We start from the raw sequence: 25,904 nt of genomic DNA, 5'->3' as shown, positions 1-25,904 counted from the left end.
ATCTAAATAACTATATAAATGCTATGCTAACTAGATGCTAATATAGACTATCCTGATCATTTTCAATACCCGCAATTCCAACTCCTGAGTCCTGACTCATTACTCGCTACAGTGGTTTTGACGAAACAAGATGTTTTTATACCAGGGGCTGCCAAGGGCGTGGTGAGCTGGAACCTGCTTACGTCACGCAGTACCTGCTTACGTCAGGAAGTACCGCAACATCCAATAGGAAAATTCAACTGCAGTAGCCACCGTTCAACCTGAAGAGGGCAGCACTCAGACGTTTTTACACCATATATCGTAGATTTAAAACACTTTATACCCAAATGTCAAAAAATGTACTCTAATCAATGAACAGCACTAATCCCCAGTCTTACAGATCATTAACAACAAAAAAGTTGTTTTAGGGTTTAGTTACCCTTTAAAACTCTATTGCACTTTTTAAAAAAATGTTTTAAGTAAAATCTTTCAAATGCAATAAGATTATCAAGTGTCTATATGCTATTTTATCAATTGTCAGGGTTTGTTCTTTGAATGGCTCAGCTAAACATGCTAATAAAAGACTATTAACTACCATTATTTATTTGAATTATACGAATGTCTAATTAAAATGTCTACAAATGTATAAAACTGATTAGAGATCAGGTAAAACCCACAGACACTTTTCATTGGTTCTCAGTGACTCCTCATGATTCATGGGTTGACAGAGATCTTCGCCCCACTGCGGTGAACCATTGAAATTTCGAAGTGTTTCGAAACGGTTATGACGTAATGAAGTCTCGTTTATTGAAATCACCATTGATTCAGAACAAAAGATTCGTAAAGGTCTCGAAGCTTCATGAAGCAGTGTTTTGAAATTGCCATCACTAGTTATAAGTCTACCTTCTAAAATGTGCAAATGTTGTATCTCATCAGATATTTGATGAAATATGTCAATTTGTTATGTGTTGCATCGATTCATCATTTCAGATTTAAATAATCTTTATTGTCATTCTGCTATGGAGACATACAATGGAACAAAACGTTGTGCCTCACAGGACCACAGTGCTACATTTTTAAACATATATAAACCACATAGATAACCTACTGAAAGAATTAATCTAATAATACATATTCTTTACATATACTTTAAACATATACTTTGGATTTACTTTGGATGTAACAACACAGTGAAGTGGTACAGAAAAACAGTCCAAAAAGAAACATTCAGGGCAGATGTAAACAGTGCAAGATGACATTAAGGGCATGAGGACATATTAGACAGGCTGTATTACATGTAAACATATGTGTTTCCTGTGAGTCTGGGTAGCAAAAAAGGATGTCTAAGTTATGTTAATGTGATTTCTAAGCTATATTAACGAGTCCAGTGCACATAGGGAGAGAGAGTATTGCATTGGAACCAATTCATTTTGTATACTTTAGTTAAAATTAATATCTATCATAATTCATGTTAGCATGCTAAATCTAACTTTTTTGTGTGAATTTAATATTTTTTTGTATAAGTCTCTTTTTTACATCTAAGTAAGTCTTGTTCATACATCTGACTGTATTTTAATAGTGGGTAGGAAAAAGCATTAAAATATTTTCTAGGTAACAGGCCTATTTCATCTTTCACTGATAATATAATTGATATAATTGATTTCACAATGCAATTTATTGTCTTTATAATATCACACTTAATGCATTTACTGTTTTCAACCCATTTCTTTATACAATAATATATAGATGCCTTTATATTTTAGGAAGGGGGTCCCTTTCCAAGTGTATATTTTGGGAGTGTTTGGCATCAAAAAGTTTATATCCCTGATATAAATGATGATCCAGTCTCCATTCTGAGAGAACAGAACCTTGAATCCCTTGTATGCCAGAGTTCAAATCATTTAGCTATTATATTTCTTGCATATATTTCTTAGCAATGTATTCTTTTCTCTGTCACACCAGCTGACTGAGCGCTGTATCACAGTGAAGGCCAAACTGTCTCGAATGGTGTTGGTAATGGTCTGGCTGTTCCTTCTCTGTTGGGGCCTGAATTAAGTGTTCGTCCTCATCCAGGCGTTTAGTCCAGGCTTCCAGCTAAACTATTCCATATACAAACTAAAGATCTCAGCCCACTACATGTCTTACACCAACTCTTGCATCAACCCCATAGTTTGTGCCTTTATGGGCCCAATTCTCTGCTTGACTTTCTGGAAAACCTTCCAGTCTTTGTTTAGATCGCGAGTGGCTGCTACCCATCATCCAAACAGACAAACCAAAACTGAGATGTTTTGTCTCCTAGCCACTCTCTATTTGTCCCACTCATAATCAAAATAATAAGTATGTCATGGTTATGGTTGTCTGACGTGCAGTGAGTTTATATCCAGGCCATTATACACTTTTTTTCAACAAAATGATGTAGCCTAATTTTTGCCTTTTAAAGCATACATTATGTGCATAGAGTTTTGAGGCAGTATTATTAATAAGGCTATTCTAATACATTTTTAAAACTTTTGAGGTCTAATCTTTATCTTGAAATCTGCAGCTTTAACAAATTATTACACATTAAGTGTACATGTTTTTTATTATGTCAGTATATGAACTTTCTCTATGCTAACCAATATCTGATTAGCAATTATTATTTTATTTTTTTAACGTTTCTTCACTTTATGTCAGGATCCAGTTCTTTTAATGGTTAATACAGAGGTTAATTACATTCGAAATATCAAACTATGTGGCATATGACAAAAGGGATCTAAAGCTTTTCTCTGAACCATTTCCATTTTTTCAATTCTGTTTTTGTTTTGATCAACTGGGCTCATTGTGTATATTAGTGCAGTGCCCGTGCAAAATCAGTTTTTGTGTGTGTTTTTAGTAATTGTTGGTTTGGTGTGTTTGAGTGCTCATTGTTACAATTACACAGCAAAAGTTCAGTAACATTTTTATTTGTGCATGGTGTGTGTGTGTATATACTGTATGTAAGGGATAATGTATTGCGAGGCGGTTGTTATAGCGAATAACAACCCCGACAGGCTGAACTGGAATCAGCCTGAAGGGGTTGTTATTCACTATAACAACCGCCTCGCAATACATTATCCCACTTATTACATGGCTACCTACAAAATAAATCAATAATTTGACACAAAATATTGATTTAAAAAGGAGTTTCTTGATTTAAAAACGATTGTATTGCTTCCGCTAAAGAAAATAGTCCGTTCCGCGTCCAAAGCAACGCTCTGTTTTTCATGGCAACGGTGCGTTTTTCATACTTCGCAGCGGTCTGTTATCAAGAAATAACAGACCGCATTCTACATTGGAATTCAACCAAGCCATGTAATAAATAGTATATAACATAAGCTATATTCATGAACAGTATGTCTATTGTTTTGTCATTTTTGTGAAATGTTTTTATTTGATAAAAAAAAAGTGTGCCTGCATGCCACAGTTTGATATCTTGTAATGCAAGTTACAACATATGTCTAGACTAGGTTGGTTAAGTGTCCAAATATTTCTGGAGGCCACTTTATTGAATTGACTCCAATGTCCAGAAAATGCAATACTCGTTCTGTCCAGTAGGTGGAAACAATACACTGTGCAGTGCAAAAGTTTCTGCACTTTAATCTGAGACGTGCATGTATCAGTTCTCAGAAATGGCCTGTAGCTTACTTGATACACATGACATTTCTATCACTTGATAAGATCATTTCAGATAATAGGCCTGCCCTAAATTAAATATACATGTGTATTTTATCTGACTTGTGTCTTTGGTGCATTTTTAAGCTGATTATTACACATAAGAAATATTGAGTGTTTATGTATAGCCTACTTAATGCGTAAATATTCATTATACTTTTCATTCGTTCATAATAGTATTTTGGTCTTGGCAACCGTGTAGGTTATTTCTCAAGGATTGTCGCGGATACAGCGTAGTCTATATGTTTGCACGAGAACTCTAGATAGACATTATTGGTGCCTGTGATAAAAGGGAAGGGCCCCTGGCAGGGAACGTCGCCAAATGTTTAGATAGCGCCATATAGCGTACATATATGTGTGTATATATACTACACATACACCTCACACAGAGGAAGACGGTTTAAAGGCTCTGCTTTTCTAAGTGGGTATCGGACATCAACACAAATATATCACCAGGCCCAAACAAATCTTTGGCGCAAAGGTCATTTAGTGTTGAGTCATTTGTAGATGTTTCCTATAGAGTGGGGGAAGGCAGCCCCATTGATTCAGAGGTTTGGAATTTGCATCTGATTGCTGTTTGTCAACCAATGGTTTGACTCTCCGACCGCGGGGCACCGCCTCAGATTAGACGCACATATGATGTTACTGCCAAATTAACCTCTATATCGAAATCAAACGAGGAAGAGAGAGGTGATTTAGAAAGAGCACAGTCCATATTGATTATATACGCTCTCGTGTGTTCGTGACTGTGATTAAATATTGACAAAGAGAGCGTCGCGAGCGTGTTGTTTTTACGGGCAAATCAGGAATGTTCCTTCCGCTTCCCAAGAAAAAAACGAAACGGAAGTTAAACTGGTAAGTGAAGTGTCTTTTTTCCTCTCATCACACATCCACATTTTCCTGTTTGTGTTGGCTATATTGGAAATACAGTACCTCTCTGGCATATAATCACACTTAATGACGTTTAATGAGTTTTATTTTCTGTCTTTTGTTGTTTAAAGCTCATGTGATGATGTGTTTGTTTGATAGTAATGAGAGTAGAGTTGGTTATAGTGTATGTTACTGCCATCCGAATAAACACACGAAACAAACACATACAGTAAGTGCCACCAGACAAGACACGAGATTTATACGTGCAAACGAGTGTAAATCCCCGGATTTGAATTTATTTATTTATAACTTCTTGGATGCAGTTTTGAAGAGGAAAATAATTATATATATATATATATATATATATATATATATATATATATATATATATATATATAATATCTGAGTCGATTATCTGTGATCTTGTGGATGTGGAAGTAGTATATTGACTTTTTTTAATTAAAATGTGCCTTTTAAAGGCAAAACAAATAGTTTTATAAACAGAATTGGTTCATATAGTCTGAACAATATTATACAAGACAAACATTAATTGTCTATTGCTAATTTTTAAGTGCCTGATAATTGAAAATATTATTCTTTATTTGTATTTCTGCTTTAATGTTCATACAGTAATAAACAAAATCAGCAGACTAGTAATTAGAAACCATAATATTCATTGTGAATTATTTGTTGTTATAATAAGTAATAAAAATGATTAGTATTAATCCCCTTCTATTCCATTCTAACGTTATTTTACATTCTAAATGTGTTTTTTAAGGTTATGTCTAAATGTTAAATATAAAATGTTACTCTTTGCTCACTTCAGAATTATGTGTCTTTAAGGTTGAATAGCCTAATTGTGCAATAACAATAAATGACAAAAGGAAATGCTAAAGCACACCGTAGTAAAATAGTTGGCTGTTTTTAGAGACCCATCAACTTTAGCCATTTATCAATAAAACTGATAGTAAATAATTTATATAAGAAAAAGTGTAAAGAATATTGAACCAGTTGTTGTTTATCTCTTACTTATTTATGAAATATAATGTATAATGGATCATATATAACCTCTTAGGCTATATATGTTCACTTTTTATAATATGTGTGAGATATGACTTGTGCATTATCTCAGTATGCAATAATGGATTTAGGTGTCTCATTGTTTTTGTTTTTTTTGTTTTTTTCATAAACACCTCTCAAAGTTCTAGATCCCTAATTATCTATTACTCCCAAAAGTAAACAAAACCTTTTTAAATAGCCTTGTTGGAAATGTGGGTTAAGACTGATTTGATTTCTTTCTGTCCATTTCTAATAAGCTCTTTAAATCTGCACAGAGCAGATTTCTTAAGCCTTAATTAGATTTCTGTTCCACATAAACAGAAAAGCCCATTTGCGTGTGTAGACTACACATGGCTTCATCACACACTGTACTGAAACTCTACACGCACTTGTGCACAGTCCGATTTAAAAAAAATATATATTTGCAACAGCAGCTGAAAAAGATATTTAATTTGTTATCCACTTATACTAATCTTGATATAGGTGATTTAGAGGGAATATATTTTATCGAAGTCAATAGTCATTTGTAAAAATTAACAACTCCAATGGACAATGTTTACATTTTATATCAATTTCAATAATTAATCTTGGACGAAAAAAAAATAGTTCCTTGTACATCAGTACACTAGTTGACTCCAATGAAACCACAAAATTTGATTCTGGACTGATAAATGAGAAGTGTGTGTTGGATTTTTGCCAATATTTGGGCACTCAAAAGTGCAACAGAAGTGAAAGTGCATGGTACAGTCAGTTGTTTGTATGTTGTTTGTGGCATTGCATTTCAATCTTTGGACAAACTGGAAAACTTTTCAATATTAAAAGGGGGTGTTTTTATCTCATACAGGAATAACAAATACTGTTAGTATGCTGGCGGGTGCTTTTAGGCACTATTAAAAATCTCATGTATTGGTTTGATAGAGTGGCTTAGTTTTAGATGTGTAAGATGTGTTCAGGGGTATACTAGCTGAGGCTATAGAGATGGTATTGTCTCAAACTTGTTCACAGGAAGTGAGTTTCACAATGAAGATGAATGTCTCGTGCATTTCTAATAATGTGGTTCCGTTTTTACTGTGCCAGCCAGACGACGTGATTCTACATTAGCAAACGTAACCCATCCTGTGGCTACATTAGAGACAGTTGTAATAGCGTAAAGAGTCTATTTGTCTGCATATTTGCATGACACACATAAGGGTATATTTGATAAAGATGACAGTAAAACAAACAGAAGGGACGGCACCAGGAGAGGAACTTGTTAGTCGTTTGGCGCCGTTTCGCACGACATGTTGGAAATTTCATGAGACAATTCTATATTTTGTTCTAATTCCTTATCACACCTTTCTTCAGCGTTACGTTTATATCCAAGTACAACCAATAATAAATCTTTATCAGTCACTATTGTGTGCACTGCATACATATTCTATGTATCTCGGGGTGTTGGTGGTTACCTGCATGTGTGATGTTTTGTAAGTCCTGTTAAGTAAGTCCTTTGGTTGTTTGTATGTGAAATAATTGGGTGTGGGGTTTGAACTGATAAGATGAGGTACACACAGGAATGAGGCCCTGCATCCTGTCACACTTGTGATCACAATGAAGCAACCATATCAGCCATCTTATATGCAGGTTTTCAGGTTGGCAAACTCTGCTCTGAGCTGGCCAAACTGGTTTCAGCTTAGCGTGTTACTAGGTAGTGTTGAGAGGGATCAGATATCTAGTGTCGCAGCTCAAGGAAGGAACTGCTCTGTTTTTAGATTAATCCATATGCGTGTCTCGGTGTGCCATTTTAGCACAGGGCTGTTGGGCAACACTTTACACAAGTGAAACAGAAAGCATCCTTGAAACAAAAATGCTATACAAACAGACAGTGAGGTAAGAAAACAAGTTGGCATTATAGGCGTCACATACTTTGCGTGCTTCAAATCCCCCGTTTTGGAACTTTGTGTTCTGCATTCATAGACACTCACTGCATTAAATCTATTAGATGTGCCTATAAAAAGACAGAGTTCATTGCTTTTGAAAACCATTCTGATTGTTGGGAGGAGGTTGTGTGGACTCAGTTGAGTGGCTTGGCTTGGATTCAAACTGTGCCTTTGCCAAAAGCCACATATTAAAACGTTTCTGTGGTGCACTGCTGTTCACCTCAAGCACCTGCCAAAAAAGTGATGATTTCACTGTTTGGGAGTGTGCCATAAGGGAATCCCAGCCAGCTGATCTTCGGTTTTCTTTCTGCAGAGAAACTCGGGAGCAATGTTTGGAGAGACGTTCTGTATCTGTAACAGAAACTGCATCATTCGAACCTGTGGTCTGCAGCGTTTTTGGCCATTGTCAAATTTGGTTAACAAACAATTCTACTGTATTAAGGCTGGAAGTTTGCCATCATAGTTGCACACAAACAAAATCAACTGACTTGATTTGCTGAATTACAGCATTAATCATGCGTACTCTTTTGTCATTAACTGAAAAGACTGGATTTTTTTGGTTAGAATACAAAGCAAAACACAAACCCTACTCACAACATAGTCCTTATGAAACTACCAACTGACTCGTTCTGCCAGTTTATTTCCATCAGGTCTTTGCAGGCAGAAACTTTACAGGCTAATACTGATGGAACATTGGCAGTTCTAACCTACCCCCACTTCCTCCTGAATACTAAATCATGCACATGCAAATGCATGTTTGCTAGTAAAAGTTGAAAATTGACAGTATTGTGCTATTGTCTACAAAGCTGTCTTTCTCTCTGAGCTCTGTTATTGATGGGGGGTCATAAAGAGTAAAAGAACAGCAACTGCATTCACATGAAGATTCTGGAATGACAATTTACCAAAATGCAGCTTTAGACCCGAGCAGGGTTGTTGTATGGTGATTTCAGTCACGGCTAGCAAAAGAATGATAGTAATATAATGAGATACACTTTAATGATACATTAATGATAGATTTGTGTTTTTATTTTAATCTAATATTGTATAAAAAAAAATAAAAAAAATCTTAGAAATAGCATTATAACTTATAACTTATATATATATATAAAATAAAATGTAAAAATGTAATTGTTTTAAATTAATTACCTTTTTGAATTTATTTATAAAATAGTGCATTATAACAGAAAAATCCTTTGGAGAAATGTGTGTCTCTACCATCTCTTCTAATTAAATGTTATACATGTATATGTTTTTACACTTGGAGCTCCTACATAATCAAATTGACATAAACTGTAATATAATATTGTAATATTATTTATTCCTCATTATTGTTCCTAAAAGCCTATAGCCTCATTTTCATAATATTCTTTTTCATATTTTTCCTATTATATCGGTCCACTATCAAAAAAAATGGAACACATTCATTCCAATGTGGTAGCTAGTTTTGTCACACAATACCAAAATTTCAGTAGTCTGTAGTACAAATACCAGTACAATTTCATGGTTCTCTGTACCAACTTCGGTACCATAGCAAAAACTATTTTAACACTTTTATTTTTATTATTTTTATTAAACTATTTGAAAATAAAATTACACAGTTCACTTATGTATTAAGTAAACAATACATTAGAACATTAGCATGTATCCTTCAAATGTTGTTCAATTAAGTAAACATTGCATTCAAAAGATCAAATAAAAAATTGTAATAAAGTTATTTTTTTTTTAAAACACACACATCCACTGATCTATTTTGATTTTTTTTTTTTTTTTTTTGTCCTGTCCGTCGCTATGGTTATCATGATCACAATGTTAAACAATTTTACACATTTTTAGATTCAGTCCTTAATATACAATTCGTGATCGCCTCATTCCCCTATAAAACTCGTTTGAAAATGGCGGCAGACTTCGGCTCTTCCCCGTGTTTTAGTCTGCATTATTCATCATGTTCTGCAACGCCAGAGTCAAAAGCAGAGGACAACGTGTGTGCATTTACTGATAGATTATGATATCTGTGTAGTTCTTTGTCATAAATGCAGTTTACATAATATGATGTGGGAGCAATTCAAGACGGTTTCCCATCCAGTGTAAAATCTGGGATTTTTTAAAAAATTATTAAATTCCTTTCATTTAAATGGACATTGTGACTTTTCCTACTCTAGCTAATCTTCATTCTATGGAATAAAATGGCTAAGATTTGTCATAATATTAATTTTATAATAAATCCATAAGCAAAACACACAAAAAGAACTATAAAAGGGAGTGGAAATGACAAATGAGCTAATGAGTGGTCCTCTGCAGCAATCTACTGGTTATAGTGGTAATTTTATGTAATTTCCATGTTAAAAGTGTTATTGTTTTCCACCAGAAATCCTCCACTAAATTATAGCACATTTATCTCCATGAATGAAAATGATAAATGGATTTTTAAAGTAAATTTTACTGCACAAATGCAGAGTTAAAAAAAATAATATTTAAAATATTACGGTGAACAAATATATAAAAACATATTGCCAATCTATACAATTATAGTAATAAAAAGTTTGTCTTTATTGTTAATGAATATCACTTATTTAAAATGATTTGAATTTAATTCAGTATTCAGGGAAGGACTTGATAGGTATTGTATTGCTCATGGCTTGCCTACCCTATTACAAACAATATATTATATTTTTAAATCATCCCCGAATTGCCCCTGCTTAGCAGCATGAAAAACTTTTATTCAAGTGTTGCCTTGCGTAATGCTCTCAGGAATACCAAATGTACCCTTCTCTGTTTTCTGCATCAGCAGAGTGCATTTGCTATAAATGTGTTTTCCAGACTTCCTCTAGCTGTGAGTGACACACGTTTTCAGTTCTTTGTATTTACTATGTCAAATTGGGTTTCTTGCATCATATCGGTGCCTTTGAGGCTGTACATTTAAGGTATGTTACGTTACATCCTGTTCTTGAAGAGAAAAAGGTGTTGAAGACATTGTTTTTAGACAATTTGCACGTTCACTATTAAAAATCATGACAATTTATTGCTTTTGGATCCCATCACTTTAGCCCATTGCTTTTATATTCACTCATATTTGCTTATGTTTTTTTAACCAATAATTTTTAGGAGTACTAGGGCTTTGGTACCTAACATTTCCTTATTTTATAAGGAAAAAAGTTGTCCTCTTCGTTTTTCTGTTGCGTGTCAAGTCTTCTCAATGGCACAATATCCTCAAGAATACAGGGCCAAGAATGTGAAATCATGTGCACTTCTGTTCTCTTACTGTTCTGAGGAAGGAAATCTCATGTATATGGAGGCCCACGCTTTCGCCCTCAGATTTGCCCACAGCCCTTACACACGCCATCGCCATGGGAACCGCTGAAGAGATGGTAACGAGGTTACACGATTGGCTCACCTTCCCTGAAACATTGAAAATACCATTTCAAAAGACATCAAACCGATGCTTGAGGTTCAAGCCCAGGGTCTCTTGCTGTAATTTTATGTGAAGGGTTTTTCCATTGCCACATTTCCACAAGCTAAAAAAAAAAAAAAAAAACACACTTTAATTACATCTTTCCCTTTATGAAACCCCATAATTTTATGTAGGCTAAATATTTAGAACATTTTAGGGTTTTAGATAAGTAGGTTGTTGGGGTTTAAATACTAATTTGTTCATTAATTAAAAAAATATGTACTATTTTGTATTTTTAGGTAGTCACATCCACATGGTTGATTAACTGAAATGTTTACTCTCCCATATGTCGTCAATCTACACACAGTTCCTGTTTTATGTTGCAGTGAATTAAGTTTCCAACTTTATATTGTGTAAATATGTTCACTTGTTACAGCATAGATGTGTGCATGTCAGTTTTTATAATAATGCCATATATTTTGGCATTGGTCACCCTGCAGTCTAATTTTGTTTGCATCATCAGTAATTTAAACCAGAACCCTATCGATCAACCACTGTAGAAAATGTTTATTCGCCTTTGACAATGGTGTTGGTAGATTTTGGAACTGGTACAGGTTATCAGCCGAAATGAGCTATTGTCACCTGAGCTTATATGTTGATCTAGGCCAGACACATTTAAAAAGTGAGAAGAGTTGTCAGAATAAACTATTTGTAAGATACATCATAAAACAATTAAATATTTTCATCTGTGTAAATAAATGTCCTATCTACTTGAGTATTGAGCTTGACCCATTGGGAATCATTTAATGATCTATGATGCACAAAAAAAAAAATCCCCTTTAAGATTCCACTATAGGTATTTAGAAAGCACAGAGATTTGTGTGTGCTTTTCTTCATTTAATGCAGTGCAAGATCAGTCATAACCAGATTGATATGTGTGATCAGCAGATGCCTCATTCTCACTACACATGAGAAATTTTAAGTGTTGACACTGGTGATGTGAAATTACATACTAGTGTTGGTGTTGATAAGTAGTGTTGGCTTCTGTGTTCTGTTTCTTAAAAAACAAATTGATACATATTCATATTAAACCTAGATGGTTAGTTTGTTAAAATGGTAAACAGTTATTGGTTAAGTGACATCAAGGAAATTCATTTCAGAGGAAAACGTATTACATTTTGTTTAGAAAGGAAATGGAATGGAATCCATTTCACATTATGAGAAACTTGTAGCTTGACAAGTGGCAGTTCACAAATCTGATCTGATGTTTCTAATAATCCTGAGATCTCAATGCTAGAGTAAAGAATGTCACCAGACCAGAACATCTCGGTTTCATTTCCATTACTTTGCAATGCACGTATAGAACAGACTGAGTTAGTCTATGCAGGTATTAGAGACATTTATCTGTATCTGTTTGAAGAACTTTTTACTCTGTTACATGCCTAAAAGAAAAAAACATTAATCATTATTCTCTGTCCATCTTCATCATGAGTTATCTATTTCTTACTCCTAGCTGACTAGAATATGATATCATATTGAATGTATGGTGTAAATGCATGGATTTCAGACCCCTATGGTGAATCTGGATGTTGGCCAACTTGACACTCATTATCAGTGGAATTAGACCCTTAGTGCTGCCTTTATCTCCACTGTGTTTGCTCAGACTTCACAATCGCCAGCGCCCAACATCCATTTCTGTGGGTTAACCCATAAACTCCCAGAGTCCTTCAGAATCCTGTCCGTCTGAATTCTCTCCCCTTTACTCAATTTTTTAAGGGTGGCTGTGCCTGATTCAGTTTTTCTTAATCATGAAAATAAGTTAAAGGAATAGTTCACCCAAATATAAAAACTGTCATCAATTACTCACCCTCGAGTTGTTCCAAACTCCATTAGACTTTCATTCATCTTCAAAACACAAATGGAGAAATTTTAATGAAACCTTCAAGACCAGCCATTTCTGTCCCTCCATTGGGACAAGTTCATAAGTGCATAAATGTATTTAAAAAAAGAAATCATTTAAGCGGTTTAACTAAATGCAGAGACACTTTATATGATGGGCCGAATTAACTTAGGCTTTTATTCACATATAAACAATGGTCAACGGAAGCTCAATCGTACTTGTTTGACGTACAAGAACAAACCTCATTGGTTCTTGCGGAAGCTCAAACCTGCTTAAGACAAAAGAAAAGGGATTTGAGATGTTTTAAGAAACAAAGTTTGAGGGTATATAAAATGAATGGAGTAAACAAAATTTTAGACCCATTTTAAATTTAACGTCCAGCATCAAGGGACTAAGTTGATGTCATACTCCCCTTTTACACAGAGAGCGCCGTAACGTGACAAAACTCGAACACTCCCAATATAATCAACGAAGCATCACATGGCATGTTGACACTGTCATGATGATTTTTTTATTAAGTTCAGTGAATCGACTAAGGTGTGGTTATGATTGATGACAAATAGTGAAATGCAAATGTGAGGAGAAAGATGATTTCCTTATAGGACAAGATAAATTAGACCGAAAATGATTGTGAATAGGCTGTGTGTTTCATAGTCCCTTCTTGTGTCATGTCCTGTTAGTAAAAGTCTGAAGATGGTATTTCTGATTTACACTTGTTACACCGTTAGACTTGGTAAGTTTATTTGATTTCCCCTTCAAATGCTCCATGGTCATTGTATTAGTTCAAAATTGTGATTCAACTATTTGTTTGTTTTTTGTAATCACTCAAAAATATTCACTAAAATGAGTGTGCAATTTTCATGTAAAAAGTTTAAAATATTGCTCTTAATTACTATTAATAAATGTTAGTGATATTATTGCAGTTATAGTCTTAATTTGTAAAAAAAAAAAAAACAGTGAGGAGTGTGTAATTTTACTGTTTTTATTCTTACACTACAGGAATCATTTACACATTCTCATATTGTTTAAATATTATTTGTATTCTTCAGTGGAACACAGAAGTTATTTATTTTTTTAATCTCCAGTGAATGAGGACTGAGGATTCAAAAAAGACGATTAACCTTTTATAAATGTAACTCAAATGACAAATTGCACTAGCCTATATTTTAACTCTGCGAGGAACAGTCTGAAATTTATGTCATTTCATTACTACTTACTACTTGAATGGATATAAAAAATTCTAGTGTATAAAGACTAGCTGATGTGTGGCTTCAGAAGTCTTTGAATATTTTGCATTATGCATTGTTCCACTTATCAAATGAATAAAAAAATTAAAAATGTGCCGTGTTTTTCTCAGAGCAAAGACATAAATATTGTTATATATCAAAAATTGTCAAAAGTCTAAAAAAAAGTTTTTTAAATATATCATTTTACTTTTATTTTCTCTCTCAGGTAGGCCCCTGTGTGTGGGGGATCATCTTCCCCTTAGCTGTCTGCAGGTGTCTGTCGAGTAGAAGACCAACACTTCCTGTTTTCTGAAGCCCTGCCTCTGGATCAAGTTATAAAAAGTGGTCCCGTCTGTTTTCGGGTGTGGGGGGAAGTGAAGGGGCCAGAATCCCAGCTTGTCCTGTTTCTCAGGCAATGAAGCTGCAGGCGGTGATGGAGAACCTGCACAGACAGCAGAGAGCCAAACTGCTGATGGAGCAGGTGGGGCAATCACGCAGCCCCGCCCCCATGGGGGAGGAGCTTAAAGCAATCTCTGCCTCTGACACAGAGCAGGCGCAGATGGCGGCGCTAGCAGCGATGCGCGCAGTAGCAGCTGGACTTCAGATGGCCGACAGCCCCATGTCTGAACACAGCAGTGGAGGAGATGAAGATGATGAAGAGGAGGAGGAAGAGGAAGTGGAGGAGCAATACAAAGATATGATGGGGTCTGAAGAGGAAGAGCAGATGTAAGTGGGCAGTCACATGCAAATGAATGCAAGTGAGTTTTTGGCTGCTGCTTGAGCTGGTTGTTTACATTACATACACTACCAATCAAAAGTTTGATGTTGTTTAAATAAGTATTTTATGCTCAACAAGGCTGTATTTATTTGATCAAAATGTAGTAAAAACATTAATATTGTGAATTATTACAATTTAAAAGAACTATTTTAATGTAATTTATTCCTGTGATGCAATGCTGAATTTTCAGCATCATTACGCCAGTCTTCAGTGTCACATGATCCTTCAGAAATCATTCTAATATGATGATTTGATGCTCAAGCAACATTTCCTGTTTTTATTAATGCTGAAAACATTTGTGCTGCTTCATATTTTGTGGAAACTGATACACTACTATTCAAAAGTTTGGGGTAAGTAGGATTTTTTTTTAAAAAAGAATCAAGAATGATTTGGATCACGCTGAAAATTCAGCTTTGCATTACAGGAATAACTTGCATGTGAAAAAATTTTACAATAAAAAAAACTTGTTTAAATTAAATTGTTATAATATTTCACAATATAACTGTTTTTACTGTATTTTTTATCAAATAGATCCAGCCTTGGTGAGCATAAGAGACTTCTTTCAAAAACATAAAAACTTTAATTATTCCAACCATTTGACCAATAGTGTTTGTCGGGTCGAGGGAAATAAAATACTTTAAAATCTATTCTGAATTCTAAAACGTGGTTTTAGTCAGATTTCTAACTACATGTGAAATGTTGCATTTACAAACTCGATCCAAACTATGTGTTTTATCTATTAGTAATAATAGATTATTATTAATCCCCCCCCCCCCCCGCTAAAAAGAAATTGGACACACATCCCTCATATCTTCAGACAATGTACAAATCTACTTTGCACCTACTATATATTTAATGTGTAGCTCTCTGTAAATTATTTTCTCACAGAAATTTTGATGTAGTGCATTTGGAGAACATTGAACCCATAGCAATGTTTCATTAAATTAATGAGTTGCCTGAATTTATAACTGTCTCTCATGTGTTGCCTCTTTAACATTTCACCATCTAATGTGTTTCAGAAAACAGAAATGGGATGAAGATGACTTTGAGGGTGAGATGGAGGAAGACTATGATGACGATCTTGGTGACGAAGGGCTGCCGTCGGGCCGTGAGGCTGTCACTCCAGGCAGAGGCATCCTCCTCTTACCCCATCGCCATTTACACCCTCACTCCCAGCTGCTAAAGGCTCGGCCTGCTTCTGAAACCGAACCGCGAGTATTGACTCACTCCGCTCATTCATCCCATGGGCCACTCCATGGGCAGGACCACGCAGACTGGACCTATGAAGAGCAGTTCAGACAGGTGAGTACTGTGGGTATATTTTACCTGAAACAGGTCTTGCCACAATGATGTTAGATGTTAGCTAAATAAACACTCCTCGCACACCTGGACGGTTGCAGGTGTGTAGGATAAATGTAGTGTAAATAATAGTATTTGTTGCGTTCGCTGTCGTAATGTGCAAATATTTATCTGGAATGGAAACGTATCATGATAAAAACATGCTTTGAAATGCCAATGTTACAGTCTTCTTCAGGGAAGTTTGTTAAAGTAAAACAGTTTATGAAATAAATATTTGCTAGCAACGACAGGGTACAGTCCTTGAGGAAATAACGTGACTAATTTATCCAAAAGACCTCACTGAAGCTGCAAAGTTTTATGCTGAGTGTGAGATTTTGTGATCTTAAGTTATGAAATCAGAACTCCTGAACTAAGCAATATACAGCCAGAGACTTTGAGTAAATCTGACCTTCACGCACCAAAATACTTGGATTTTTAATCATGTTTGTGTGCTTTTTACACAACTAATTACAAACTAGATGTGTTCATTACAAGATCGTTCAGACTGTAGCTACTGATATTCATTCTCTCAAAAAGCCACTTTGTTGAAAGTTATTTTATTACATGCTTTTGTTCTTGCCATTTGTTAAACCTGAACCATGTATTAAAGAGTCACACACATTATCTGTCACATAGATTAGCTGTGGTTTAGCCCGTAAGTGCAGGCTGTGGCTTATGATGTCAAATTGTGACCTAAAAATGAAGTAGGTTCAAGACATAGCTAATTACTGATTATCTCAGAACATAAAGGCAAACGCTGGATCATGCAGAATCTCACGCATCATATTTGTGGTTTGTCAAAATGAACTTTGAACGTTGAAGGACTCGCCCTTTAAATTAGTTCCTACAAACAAGAGAAGTTCTGTTACTCCGTGATTTAAGCCAATGAAGAGCCTTCATCCGGAGCAGCTGTCAATGTCAATGACTCCTATTAGTCAGCCACATGTTACACACTGCAAGCCATATTAAAAAATGCTCTTGAAACCATTTCATGTTGTTTTTAAATCATGCTAAGCCATCCCTGGTATATTTGCGATCAGATTGGAGATATTGTCTTTTATTGAAACATTGTCTCAATTAAAGGGTTAGTTTAAAATAAAATAAATAATAATTCTGTCATTAATTACTACATTCATGTCATTCCCAACCCGCAAGACATTCGTTCATCTTGGGGACACAATGAAGATCTTTTTAATGAAATCTAAGAGATCTTTGTCCCTCCATTGACAGCCTACGCAACTACCACTTTCAAGCCCCAGAAAGGTAGTAAAGACATCATAAAAATAATCCATGTGACTAGTTTATCCTCAGTTTTATGAAGCACTTAGAGTGTTTTGTTTCTCCCCCATAATTGACCACTTCCTTTACAAAATAATTCATCTCAGACGCGCATTCACACATCAGCGTTGACATGGTGAGTAATCAATGACAGAATTTTCACTTTTTGGTGAACTATCCCTTTAAGTCATCCCTTTTGATCCTGGCCCACTTTGCCTCCTATCCACTCTCCTCTATACTAGCTAATAAAGTAGTGTAAAAATAAAATAAAATAAAAACCGGCCTTAAAAAACTAATTTGTCACTTGGATTTGTCACTAAGTTTAATTTGATTATTATTTATTGTGATTTCCTTTCTGGTGATGTGTATTAAACAGCTGCCATATATGTTCATGGTTTTATGCCTGATTTATGGAACTGAAAGGAGTCATGCAGTAGCTCTATTGTGAATATGTACAATGCTGTAGCAATAATGCTTTCCCATAATGACTGTTTTATACACTCACCATTTGCTCCAAAAGTGCTGTGACTGTTTGTACCCTTCTTAAGGGAATTTTTAAACACAGATTTCCGATTAAGGAGCAGTGCAGGTTTTTTTTTATTTTTTTTATGCTCATGTTTGATTTGGACATTTTGTACCCTTCTTGAGTACAAGGTCATGTGATTTGTGTATGCTGGCCATGTGATGTGCTGAGTGAAGCGTTTGCAGGTGTTTACAACTGTTGGTTGGCGGGCGACAGAAATGCTATCGGGGTTTTAGCATTCAGTTCGAAGCTTGATCTTCATATCAAGTCGTTGCCAGAAAACGTGGGCAGTGAATATTGTGGGCAGTTGCATAATCAAGACGAGCAGGACTCTCTGTACGTTGAGATGTTACACAATGATTGGGTGGCATTTGAATGGTTGTATAATGTATACTTTACACCCCCGCCCCCATTCTGAATATGAGAATGCTGAAACTGGATGATACACCCAGTTACAACAACATGCAAATGGTTTAATACATACTTTCCTGTTGCCTTACACTAGTTTGTTTGGAAACTGTAGTGTTTGAGCATGTGCTACAGTATGTGTGGAAAGGGTTAAGGCCTGTGGTTTATTTTGGGCAGGTGGGTGGGGGCAGTGAGGAATGTGCCTGAGGGAAAGTGATAATCTGGACCCTGTCAGAAAAAAAAAAAAAAATCCGCCAATGTCTTTATCGGCCGTCACAGCTGGAACCTTTCCAAACTGAACTCTGGCACACTTTAACAAATAAAAACCATTACTCAAGTAAAAACTCACATCGAGCTACAAGTAAACCTGTCCTCTGGCATTGCACCGAGCATGTCAAAGGCTGACAGCTGGTCCCTCTCCTGAACCAGCTGGGACACGGACAAAATAAATACAAAGCTTCTGTGTTTCCGATTATGTTTGATACAGATATTAATTAATCGTGTTTTAAGGCATGCTGCCAAAGTCTCTAGCATAACTATCTGTGCCTGCCATTAAGTGACTTGAATAAAAAAACAGATTTATTTGCTGGTATCAAAAATGACATGTCTTAATCATTTACACACTGCTGATGGCTTTATTGCTGTTGTTTGCTGCCGGCCAAGATTGTGGTTTAAATTCATTGGGATTGTTGTGATTTGCCTTTATATATATATATATATATATATATATATATATATATATATATATATATATATATATATATATATATATATATATATTGTAAGGTTAAATTCATCCTCTTGTAAATAAGATGTAGTCACATGCTGGATCTTAAAAGTTTGTTGCGGCTGATTTTTGTCCCTATGCAAATTTTCCTCTTGGTGCCGCCAGGTGCTCAGGTTTCATCTAAACCTCCAAGAGACTTTTCTTTTTAACTAAATCGTCTGAGCTGAAGTCATATAGGAGTGTATATCTATATGTACCCACGGGGTCTAGGTGGTTTTATGCAAAAAAAATGGTGGCTCTTCCTGATAACTGAGCTCACGGTGCCAAACATTTATTTAATATTGCTTTTAGCCTTTTCAGGATGTAGCCATTTGTATTACTTGAACTACATTTGCAATGCACTGTTTATATGTTTTTAAAACAAACGGCTCTCAAGCTAAATTCTGATTGGTCGACATGGCTGAAGACGTTATTGTGAACTGTGACCGTGCATTTTATATTATTGTGGAAAGTACTTGGCAACCCTAAACAGTCTACAGTTGATCGGATTTCAAAGGGAGTGTCACTGATTTTGTGATTGCCACTTACTACATTAATTATTTTATTCTAAACATATTTGAATTTCAATGTAAGCGAAATGCGTAATATTGTTACTTTAGTAAAGTAGTTGCATGAACTAATTTAAAATGTGTGATGATTCACATGATATGTATAATTGCATGTTGGTATCAGTCATACTGAAGAGATCAGACTGTAATTTTCACCCATAAATAAATTCTGTCATTTACTCACCCTTATGCCATTCCAAACCTTTTGAAGAATGTTTTCGATACCATTGACAAAAAAAGCACTTAGATATTTCTCAAAATATCTTATTTTATGTTCAACAGAGGTAAGTCACACAATTTTGGAATAACATGAGGGCAAGTAAATGATGATACATTTAATTCATAATACTATACTACTGTATCTGGTTAATTTTGTTTTCTGTGGTTTTAGGTGATAACTGGCTTTCCCACACAACTGTATTTGATGATTTACTTTGTTTACATTGCCATAAACCAACTAGATGCATTGTTATTCTATAATAAGAGACTACCATGACATCATATATGAAGGTGAAATATTTCGTATTTTGTAGCTCTATAAAATGTTAAACCCAAAAAAGCTCTAAAAACCCCACTTCCTCTCGCACAAACTTCCTGACAAAAGGAGAAGTATACTTTGATGTCCGCTATAAACGTGAACAGCAGGGCAAATGGAGCCCAGGTGAACAGTAAAGAAAAGAGCTCTTTAAAAATTCATCACACCCTCCACAGGCAGTTGCCATTTAGTGGTTTTAACATTAAACATTGATTTGCTCACTGCAAACTGAAGGGGGGTGACCATTAAAGGCACAAAGCTGTGTGTAGCTTGGAATCTGTATATATCTTTTTATGTGGTTTTAGTCACTGGTTTGATCCATTGTTTCCTCAATATATCCCACTAGCTTTCACAAATTTCATGGATTTTTTATTTTTTTTATTTACATGCGTTCTTGTTAATTACTCTTGGTATTGTCAATTTGTTGTTGTCGTGCACTTACACGCTTGCTAATTGGTTTTGGTGTCCTCGCTTTGTTTTTATCTGTCAAACTGTTGTTAAATTGTAGTGTAGCTAATTACATTTGGAATTTTCAATGTTGTTATCACTTGTTATTAAGGTTTCATAAACTCTTGCTAATAATGTTCTGTATTATCGTTTTGCTTTTATCGCTTGACCAGTTGTTGAATTGCTGTAAACTCTTGCTAATTATGTTTGGTATCGGTGGTTTTTTAATTGTAATTTTTTTTTAATTTTTTTTATAGTTGTAGAATTGCAGTATGCTTTCTTTAAATATGTTGGTATCACATTTTGTAGTTCAAACCGTTATGTGTATCTCCAGGTTCCACTCTTTGTTTAAACAAATGAATTTCTCACAGTTCCTGATGGAAACATATCAGTGCCTCATTTGCTTAATTCCCAGATTTGCTTTCACCGCTGACCTAATATCAGTCAGCCTTTTAATTATTCCTGTCTCGGAAAAGAAGTCATGAAAGGAATCTAGACAGTGAATAAATCATCTGATTAATGTAGACTTGACATCATGTGTTCATATTCATTTCAGACAGACATCTCCCATAGGTATTCGACTATTCAAACAGCTTTAATTGCACAGACCACTTATTCATGTCCGAGTAGGAAAACGAGCACAGGAATTGCTGTTATGGAGAGTAGTTCATAGCTGGATATTGTCCAGGCATTGCTGCTGCTTCTGAGCTGATGTCAGACTGAGGGTTCTAGACGCTGGAATGTAAACAAAGATGGCCGAAAAGCTTAGGCTAGCACTTTTTTCCATTGCATCACACTTCTCTCTCAAGCTTTTTGTTAATCAATCTGAAATGTCTCTTGGCCTTAAAGGAAATTTTTGTACGTACGGTTGGTGAATGAGGGTAGTTGGACAAATCTGGGATCAGAAGTCAAATGTTGAACCACTTTCTAATTGATGGGGATGAACAGGCCATGTAAACTGGTAAACTGCGAGACAGGAAGGTAACAGGATAAATTACTGGAGCTGTTACAATACCAAATGCAATTGGTTCAGAGCAGATCGTTTCATCCCTTTTGCTCTCTTTATTTCTGTCTGAGCAGGCGTCTCAAATTTAAGTTAATTGTGTCATCTGTGTAGTTCATTCTATGCAACTTTTTTCTATTTCTGTGACTTCAGACATTAGAATTCCTTTTAATGATGACTCCTGGGTTCAATAAAAAGCTTGTGAAAATACAATGTGGTGTATTAAACAGTTTAATTTAGTTAATAGTTGATAATGTTGCTTCTATTATTAAGATATTTCAGGCATTCAGATTTTGAATATCTTCATTTATTAAATCAACATAAAACAAACAGTTAATATGATTGTTAAATAAAATGCTTCATTGTGGTGTATTAAAGTTAAATTTAGGTAGTGGTTGATCAGGTTTTTTTTTTTCTCAGTGTTTTTATACTATCTATTGAGTGTATTCGAAACTTTGAACTGACTTTCAGCCCACACAGATTTCAGTACGGGTTAAATAAAAAAAAATTTGAATAATTTAGCCAGAATTCAGTTTCAGATTTCTGAAATCAATTTCTCGTTCCCTGCAGGTGTTTCTGGTTAGGCGTGGTTTAACTAGGGACGTTGTGACCCTCTAGTTTCTCTCAGTAATACAGAAACCACAGTCTCCTTTGCCCTCCATGCAACCCCATCACTCAAATGAAGTAAGATTGAGGCGTCTGAGAACAGGCACCTTCATGAAATCGATACTGTTTTTTTGTGCTTTCATTGTTACCCTCCCCCACTTGGGCCTCACTTATTTCCGGCCCATCCTCCCCATTGTCGTTTTGCCTGCCTCTTGAGGTGATTGGCAGGTGTGAAATGTTGCTGCGTTGTTTCGAGGCCAACAGCTCACGTGTCATCGAAATACAATGTCAGACCTTCTCAATGTCAATCCAAGGTATCCAATTCAGCATTCATTCATTCGCTCGCTCACTTCTGAATACCTTTTGAGAAGTTAAACTGACCCACAAAAGCATTTCACACCTTTATTACATCTTTGTTACTTTTAACGTGATTGTTAGGTGCCTTCCTGAATTCAAATAAGGACGCAAATGCTTGCTTGTGTTCTGTCGGTTAGGTTCTTCATTATGTTTGATGTTTATCTTTGCATATCTCTGATGTCAGTCATTACTTCTATTTTACCACCAAGTTTGATGTAACATTTAGAGCCTAAAATTCATATCCAACCGACTCTTTTATGGTACATTTCTCCACCCTGAATTTGAGGTACATTTCTCCACCCTGTATTTGAGGTACATTCCTCCACCCTGTATTTGAGGTACAGTCAGATGTCTCTGCTTCCACCCGCTTAAAACAGATAAACAGATGTTTTTCCATGGTGTGAGGGTGGGGGCTTAGGGTGTAACAGCAGAATTTGGGGCCAAATGATCTATAGCTCTATCCATTGGTGAGAGCTGAAGTCCCCTGAGGGGTAGATCTCAGAGCAAGAGTTACAATATTAATGATTGGTTCCTGTTTACCTGCTGATTTACCTGCTTACTTTTTTAAGGAAGCTTGAATGAGTGGCCACAATACTAGATTTGAGTCACAATTCCAATAAAAAATAAATCTCTCAATCACAAGATGTTAAACTGGAATCTTAGATGTCCCCAATTGACTGTGACATCATATAAAAAACAAAATGGCAATGGCTTCAACAATTAATCTCACATTTTACATTTGATGTCACTTCATAATAGCCATGCAATTTATGATGTGCTTTCTTTGTTTCAGTTCTTTGCTAAAAGAAAAATCATAAAAATTTTACACATAATGTCCTCAGACATAACAGAATATAGCTGTGAATTCATCTTGTAATTATTTATGACAAGACATGAATGTCGCATACTCTAAGTACTCTAATAGTATTTTCTCCATTGCTATACTGATTCACAAACTAACGACTCTTGTGAGCCAGTTTTTTTTTTAAAGAATCAACATGAAAGACACATTGTTGATTTAAATTGGACTGGCTCATTCACTCTATGAATCACATTTTGTGATAATCATAATCATAAGTCATTTTATTTTGTCAAAACTTGAAATGAATCAAGAGCAGTTACAGTTTGGTGAGTTCTTAAGGCCTTTGAGTCTTTTGAGACAAAACTGTTACATTTCTTTGGATTCCTTAAAGGTATAGTTCACCCAAATTTGAAAATTCTACCATTTATTACTCGCTCTCATGTCGATCCAAACCCGTAAGACTTTCGTTCATCTTTGGAACACAAATTAAGATCTTTTTGATGATCTGAGAGCTTTCTGTCCCTCCTTTGACAGCCTAAGCAACTACCACTTTGACGCTTGAAGTTCATAAAGAGATCGTAAAACTAATCCATATGAATTGAGCGGTTTAGTCTTAATTTTCTGAAGAGATACTATCGCTTTATATGATGAACAGATTACATTTTTTTCCACAAACATTCGTCGGCTCACTCATCAGTTGTGGTAAATGGAAGCTCAAGCATGTTCGCTTGAGAACCATTGAGGTTCGTTCTCGTGTTACGCAGCACATTTGAGCTTCTGCAAGAACCAATAAGGTTCATTCTCATGTTACGCAGCACGTTTGAGCTTCTGCAAGAACCAATAAGGTTCATTCTCATGTTACGCAGCACATTTGAGCTTCTGCAAGAACCAATTAGGTTCATTCTCATGTTACGCAACACATTTGAGCTTCTGCAAGAACCAATTAGGTTCATTCTCATGTTACGCAGCACATTTGAGCTTCTGCAAGAACCAATGAGGTTTGTTCTTGCGTGCCAAGCAGGTTTGGTTGAGCTTCTGTTCATGTTCGCTGATCAATGTTTATATGTGAATAAAAGCCTAAATTAAATCTGTTCATCATATAAAGTGATCGAGTCTTTTTATTTTATTTACTAAACTAAATTAGTTTTACGTTCTCTTTATGAAGTTTTTGAAGCGTCAAAGTAGTTGCTTAGGCTGTCAATGGAGGGACAAAAAGCTCTCAGATTTCATCAAAAAGATCTTCATTTGTGTTCTGAAGATGAACGAAAGTCTTATGGGTTTGCTTAGGCTGTATGGGTAGGCTTATGGTAGTTTGTTGCTTAGGCTTATGGGTAGTTGCTTAGGCTGTCAATGGAGGGACAAAAAGCTCTCAGATTTCATCAAAAAGATCTTCATTTGTGTTCCGAAGATGAATGAAAGTCTTATGGGTTTGGAACGACATGAGGGTGAGTAATTAATGACAGAATTTTCATTTTTGAGTCCACTATCCCTTTAAGCATTACATTGAGCTATTCTTATAAAGACCTAGAATGGTATGGAGTGCTGGGCGGCTGGTTTTGTACAGACTGGCAGGTAAAAGGGACAAATTATGGGTAAGAAAAAAATAAGGGTGCGTTCTGAGTACCCAACTGAAAATAGAGAAGAGGCAAGCCTTTTGAGAGATTTATTGTGTGGCACTCCTCAAAAACGTATATATCCTGTAATTAACCCTCTGCTGGCCCCCAGCATCACCCCCCCCCCCCCCCCCCCCCCACAGTCCACTGATAGAAGACAGAGCTCTCTGTGCTGCTATAATGAGAGCTCAGGAACGGGGAAAGAAAGCGAGAAGGGAAGGAGAGGGAAAGAATGAGCAATTTAATGCTGCCCGTTGCTCAGCTACCATCACTGTTTTTCCGGCTGTGCGTGATTAAGTAGCGTGACCTTTTTCGGCACATGATGTGGCTTCTGCTATCATAAAGGTACTTCAGGCATTCACACATTTCTTTATAATATTGCTTTAATTAAAACCAAAGATCTGATTAAAATACCATTTTACATTACATTTTAATGTGTTCATTAATGAATCATAAAATGAGCAATAATTGTTCAAAATAGTGTATAGGATCACTGCATACAGACAATGTTTTGGAAGGTTCTAGCTTGATACTTGCTAAATACTGCACCACATATACTGTCTGTATATTGAGATCAAAAATAAAATCATAAGAAAATGTAATTGCTCAAATACTGAATCGAAAACTAGTCATCATGACACAGGTATTACTTGTGGCTCATTCACTGCAGTGGAAAAGTAAGGCCTTGTGTATTGCATTGTTGTGTATACTGTTCTGCACAATGGGCTTTGTTTACTGCTCGTTTTGGAAAGTATAGTTGGTCATAGTATGGTAGCATGCTGTTCCAAACATGGCCATGGTAACAGCTGTAATGGATAGATATATGTCCTTTTATTTTTTTTGTGTAGTGTGT

General features: G+C 35.6%; 1 protein-coding gene across 1 annotated transcript in view; it reads left to right on the top strand.

Annotated features, from left to right (window-relative positions):
• The first annotated feature begins 4,250 nt into the window (after positions 1-4,250).
• The window catches only part of arid3a (AT-rich interactive domain 3A), a 32,518-nt gene continuing 10,864 nt past the window's right edge, over positions 4,251-25,904 (top strand). Inside the window, exons 1-3 of the mRNA XM_082155287.1 lie at positions 4,251-4,524; positions 14,255-14,754; positions 15,826-16,108. Of these exons, the coding sequence (XP_082011413.1) occupies positions 14,444-14,754; positions 15,826-16,108 (594 nt within the window). The 5' untranslated portion in view covers positions 4,251-4,524; positions 14,255-14,443. The remainder of the gene's footprint in view (positions 4,525-14,254; positions 14,755-15,825; positions 16,109-25,904) is intronic.

Source organism: Leuciscus leuciscus, assembly GCF_965113295.1.
Source record: "Leuciscus leuciscus genome assembly, chromosome: 23".
Classification (NCBI taxonomy): domain Eukaryota; kingdom Metazoa; phylum Chordata; class Actinopteri; order Cypriniformes; family Leuciscidae; genus Leuciscus; species Leuciscus leuciscus.
Note: the sequence above shows the minus strand (reverse complement) of the source record. Positions and strands in the feature narration are given on the sequence as shown.